This window comes from Barbus barbus (assembly GCF_936440315.1).
Source record: "Barbus barbus genome assembly, chromosome: 19".
NCBI lineage: Eukaryota > Metazoa > Chordata > Actinopteri > Cypriniformes > Cyprinidae > Barbus > Barbus barbus.
Genome location: NC_136747.1, coordinates 11,508,356 through 11,514,390, shown reverse-complemented (window position 1 = coordinate 11,514,390; position 6,035 = coordinate 11,508,356). Strand labels below are relative to the sequence as shown.

The 6,035-nt window shown below is 38.4% G+C and overlaps 1 protein-coding gene across 2 annotated transcripts; it reads right to left on the bottom strand.

Annotated features, from left to right (window-relative positions):
- Positions 1-1,490: 1,490 nt before the first annotated feature.
- Positions 1,491-5,832, bottom strand: LOC306885096 (2-iminobutanoate/2-iminopropanoate deaminase-like). Of its 2 annotated transcripts, none has more exons than XM_079441433.1 (6): positions 5,697-5,832; positions 4,275-4,377; positions 3,566-3,620; positions 3,010-3,078; positions 2,249-2,304; positions 1,491-1,754 (listed from the first exon to the last, which is right to left on the bottom strand). In XM_079441433.1, the coding sequence occupies exons 1-6, from the start codon at positions 5,759-5,761 to the stop codon at positions 1,695-1,697; spliced, it is 408 nt and encodes a 135-aa protein (XP_079297559.1). In that variant the 5' UTR covers positions 5,762-5,832; the 3' UTR covers positions 1,491-1,694. The 2 variants fall into 2 exon arrangements, with proteins under 2 accessions (XP_079297559.1, XP_079297560.1); XM_079441434.1 differs by lacking the exon at positions 5,697-5,832 and adding an exon at positions 5,388-5,527.
- Between the last annotated feature and the right edge of the window lie 203 nt (positions 5,833-6,035).

The following is a 6,035-nucleotide window of genomic DNA, read 5'->3' as shown; positions in this document are numbered from 1 at the left end:
GGTGATCGTTCAAAACGACAAAAGAACTCGTTTAAGTCGTCTGCCAGGTGTTGATTCTCCAGAGTGCTGGGGGGTGGTGTTTTGTAGCTGGTGATGTCCTTTAATCCAAGCCACACTGAAGCCGGATCGCTGGAAGAGAATTTGTTCCTGAGCTTGTCAGAATAATTCCTCTTTGCCACTCTGATCTCCTTTTCCAGTGTGTATTTGGCCTGTTTGTACAAGACTTTATCCCCCTTTCTGTGAGCATCTTCTTTGGCCTGACGGAGCTGTCTGAGTTTGGCAGTGAACCATGGTTTGTCATTGTTGTAGAATAGATGAGTCCTGGTAGGAATGCACATGTCCTCACAGAAACTGATATATGATGTTACAGTCTCTGTGAGCTCGTCCAGGTCATTTGCTGCAGCTTCAAAAACAGACCAATCAGTCAGGTCGAAACAGGCTTGTAAATCCCGCTCTGTTTCGTTAGTCCATCTTTTAACAGATCTTAATACAGGCTTCGCAGACTTAAGTTTCTGCCTGTAGGATGGAATAAGATGAACCAAACAGTGATCAGAGAGTCCTAAAGCTGCTCGTGGAACCGAGTGATATGCGTCCTTTATTGTTGTGTAACAGTGATCCAATATATTACTGTCTCTGGTGGGACATGTAACATGCTGTCTGTATTTTGGCAGTTCACGGGAGAGATTTGCTTTATTAAAGTCCCCGAGAATGATTAAAACAGAGTCCGGGTGTTGTTGTTCACTCTCTGTGATCAGATCAGCGAGTTTCTGTAGAGCTGTGCTCACGTGCGCTTGCGGTGGAATGTAAACACTCACGAGAATGAACGAGCAGAACTCCCGCGGCGAATAGAACGGCTTGCAGTTAATGAAGAGCGTTTCTAGATCTGAGCAGCACATCTTCTTTAAAACAGTTACATCTGTACACCACCTCTCATTGATGTAAAAGCATGTCCCGCCGCCGCGCGATTTCCCCGTTGATTCTGTGTCCCGATCTGCTCTTATCAGCTGGTAATTAGGCAGATGGATCGCGCTGTCCGGTATGTCGCCATTCAACCAGGTTTCCGTGAAACATAGAGCAGCAGAGTTAGAAAAGTCCTTGTTTGTCCGGGAGAGCAGAAGGAGTTCGTCCGTTTTGTTGGGTAGAGAGCGGAGATTCGCCAGATGGATGCTAGGCAACGCCGTTCTAAATCCGCGCTGACGAAGTTTCACGAGCGCGCCGGCTCTCTTTCCCCGTCTGCGCCTCCTGAAGCGTTTGACCAGAGCTACAGCTCCGCCAACTACAATGTCCAGCAAAACGTCCGAAAAATCAAAAACCGGTAGAAGATTTTGTGGTGTGTTCTGCCGAATGTTCAGTAGATCATCCCTGGTAAAGCTGATCTTATTTGAAAAACAAAAAACAGGAAAAACAAACAAAAACAATACAAACACCGAGGAGCAACGCACAATAGCTGCCATCAGCGGCGCCATTTTGTTTGGACTTCGTTTTTGAACTGGGTTTTGAATTGTTGCTATTACAGAATATATAATGACGAAAGATCAACAGTAAATTGGAAACTCTCAATAGCGTGTTTATGTTAGCAAAATTGGCAACAGACTTGGTGACTTCCCTGTTATCAGTTTAATGGGAGGCTAAAAGTCTGATGAGACTGATAAAAGTCTGATTTACAATTTGTGATGCATGCTGGGTTCATATAGTCAGGAAGCATCTGTGATGGGCCCCAACACAGCGATCGCTTCAATCTCAACAAGTCCCCCCTGGAAAACAGAAAATCAAGTTAAAATGAGGTATAAACACAATGCAGGTTTATGTGATTTTCCCCTCCCTTTTTATCTCAAGTTGGTTGATCACCTACAGTAAAGTAACAGCACAACTCTCCTCAAGAAGTCATATCATTTCAGGTATTCTTCATCTCCGTAGCTCAAACAGTGCGAGATGGATTGTGTGCCAAGTTTAATACATCTAATACTTGGACTACTGTTCAAACGTTTTTGTCAGGAAGACTTTAAATGTTTTGAAATAAGTCTCTTATATTCACCAAGGCTGCATTTATTGGATTGGAAACAGTAATAACGTGAAATATTTTTTTAAATAATGTTTCTATTTTAAAATGTAATTAATTCCTGTAAATTTTCAGCATAATTTCTCCAGTCTTCAGTGTCATTCTAATAGGCTGATTTACTGACCCCAAACTTTTGAACAGTAGTGTACCTTAGCAAACACCACTAACTAGTCAGTGTTTTATACTCACTCTGGGCAGGGCAGCTACTTGATAGGCAGCTCTAGCTGGGAAATTGCGCTTGAAAACTTGAAAAGAAAGAGAGAAACCAAAGTTTTCAGACTTTGGGAAAATCTGGGTTCTTTCCTGATGACAAAGATAAACAAAACTGCCAGTAAAGTTGAAACTGACACTTTGTGTCTATACGCTATATAAGACATAATCTTCATCTGGCATGGTCGACTACTGTATTTCTTGTGATCATGAAAAGCAGCCTCTTTTGCTTGTTTATATGCATCGTAAGTTTTAAAGAGAGAACGACATGAATTCAATTCAGAGTATTTGTTGACGCTACAGGTTTGTATGTCACATCATGGAAAGTTCTGTGTGGTAGGAGGCAGTGATGATGGGTTGTCCTCGTAAAGAGGAGGCTTTCGTTTCACAGAACTGCACTGTATCCCTTTACACGCAGACAGGATAGGATTACCCATCAGCTTTGTGTTCACAAGGAAATACCCAGGGATGCACAGAGGCATCATTGTGAAACATTTGAATAATCAATAACTTGCATAAAGCATTAACACTAAAGTGTAGGATGGGAAGTAAAGTTATTTTAGGAAAGGGATATACAGGGAACACAAATGTCAATGATTATTTTTAATTCCACAACAATGTCATTATGAGGTTTTCTACATTAGCAAGTCTACTGAAACTGTAAGGCAAATCTGTGGTTGTATGTGTATACGACACTCTGTGATGAATTATTCCACCGTGACTCTTTTATTCATACTCACACTGCTTGTAAATATCATTGACGTTATTGAAGTCATTAATGTCTGCCAACAACACTGTGGTTTTGACAACTGCAAAAAAAAAAAATTTTAAAAATGTATTTAAAAAAATGAACATTTGTAAGAAAGAACTGACATGTTAAAGGAATAATTAACTCAAAAATGAAAATTTGCTGAAAATGTACTCTCAGGCCATCTGAGATGTAGTTAAGAAAAAATTTAGAGAAGTGTAGCATTACATCATTTGCTCAGCAATGGATCCTCTGCAGTAAATGGGTGCCATCAGAATGAGAGTCCAAACAGCTGATTAAAAACGTCAAAATAATCCACAAGTAATTCACACAACTCCAGTCCATCAATTAATTTCTTTTGAAGTGAAAAGCTGCATGTTTGTAAAAAACATATCCATCATTACGACACTTTTAACTTCAAACCGTTGCTTTTGGTTCCCATATAGAATACGCATACATCCTAGATGGCGTGAGGGTGAGTATATTTTCAGCCAATTTAAATTTTTGGGTGAACAATTACTTTAAGCAGGTGATGCTTGATGATTTACCATTTTCATATCCACATCCAGCAGCTTTCAGAATCTCCCCCATGTTAATGAGTGCCTATGAAGTTGTAAGGAAAAACACTGAAACATGCATAACTACATTTATCCAATATTGATTTTTTTTGGTGAAAATAACTGCTTTGACTAATAAAACTTAATTTGTGTATTAAAGTAAATGTGAAATACAAACTGACCATATTTACTTAAAGGTACTGTTTATAGGATTGACAGATTTGACCCTCCTCCTCAGGCTTGACTTAACGACTTGATTTAAGATTAACGACACCAACAGGAACGAGCGCACATGATGATGAATGACATGAAATACACTGTTTTCCACCAACTGGCTACCCGGCGTGATTAAATACAGTTGGGTAAACTGGCAGTGGGCAGTTACACAGACCAAAACATAGACCGTCATTCCGGCCCGGAATGCACATTTTCAAAGGAGAATGACTGACTGTAGCATTGATTTTCAGATAAACAAGTATGTTAACTTAGCATGTTTCTTAAATATGTGCAAACATATTATGGTATTTTAATGCTTTAGTAGAGTCAAAAACTTACATACAGCACCTTTAATATATTAATTACTTAAAATATAATTCTAATACATGATTGTGAATGAATCATTTATTACTTTACTTACTTACTTTACTTTTGTCATTTAGCAGACAATATTATTAGGATTATCATTATATAGTTTTGTCACCTGCTTGGCCTGAGCCTGCACTCCTCCCGCCACTAACTGACCACCAACGTCCATGCCGATCTGTCCTGAGATGTACACTGTACGGTCCACCAAAACAGCCTGGCTGAATGTAGTAGCAATATAATTTAAAATGTAAATTAATAGTGAACTCTGATTTTGGATGGAATAAGGATGTTTTACTAATATACATTACAATGCATTGTGGGTAATGTTATCTTCCTCTGCCTTCTGCTGGCACAATAAGTGCACTGCAGTTATAACTAGCCCAACAGCCAATCAGGTTTTCTTGCTTTATTTAAGGTTGGGAATAGTATATTTGGATATTATTAATCATAAATGTGTACATAAATATCACACAGTAGAATTGCAGACCACAAAGATCAAGTGCAAGTTCAGCTTGAGATCATAGTCCAAGACAACATCAAGTCCAAGTTAATGTGTGTCTAATACAAGACAACTTCAGTAAGTTACATAATGCAAAAATTAATGCCAGTTGTTTAGGCACAAGGTGTGCACAACTGGAAGGAAACTAAAATTTCATAGGTCGACTCAATATTGATTCATGCAGGCTTAAACAATGTAATCAGCTGGGCATAAAGTGTAATGTATATAATATAGAATATATGCAAAAAATAAATAAATTATTTTCACTAATCTAGTGCCAGAAATACTTTTCCAAAGCCATTTTTAACATAATCATACTGTTAAAGCAGAAGAAACTGCATTGACCTCTGGTGAAGTCAATGAACTTGACACCTCCTCCTCTTACTTTCTATTGGTTAAAACATCAACACCCCCATTATAACCACTTTCAATTGCATTTTATGCAAAATAAATGAACGAAAACATGCATTAATTAATTAAATAATAATAAAAAAAATAATAAAAAAGCTCTAAATGGTAAATGTCTTTTTTTTTTTTGGAGAAACCTTATATATATATATATATTATAAGGGGGTTGAAGCCCCCTGTTAAAAATGATAAAACGGCGGTATTATGGAACGTTACAGAAATCTTATCATAACGCATGCATGAAATCCCTATTTTACAATTTAAACCGTTTTTAATCTAAATGTTATTGTTCTGAAACAAAGTAATTCATTAGAATATTACCTGTATATGCCTTGTCTAATAGGGGCTTTAGCTGTATATGGGATTTTTCTCTGAATAGAAGCCATCTCATCTAAACAGTTTATGAAAAGTAAGTCGCACTGAATCTCCTGCACAAAGTTGCTGAGTGCGCTTTCTAAAGACACGCCCCGAACAAATATTGCATTGCAGCCTATGTCGGGCCTTTTGTTGCTCAATGCATAGCTGGTGGTGTTTTATGTAAAAATCACACATCCATATGCTAGAGCATGTCACGTGCGCGTTTGCTGAGGAAGGTAAGCATGCTGGTTTGACTGGACAGCAGACTCTCACCTGTAGGGCCCGATGGCGGCCGGAGCAGCTGCAGTGTGAATGATCTTCCTAATAACCGCAGACATCTCTGAACACTGAGATCCCAACGACACCCGGGAAGCACAACTGTCAGTAAACTTCTACTGAACTTAATGAATGAGTGTAAAGCAGGTTTGTAGGGATTCACTTCCAGTAGGCGTCAGCGATTCCTACCATAAAGACTCACATATAGAGACATTACACGTGTATTTACGATCATTAAATAACATGTCGCACGGTATTATATAACTATATTTGAAAGAAAATTCAAGAAAATAAATCGTAGACAGAGGATGTATGGATAAACAAGCTGATACAGGT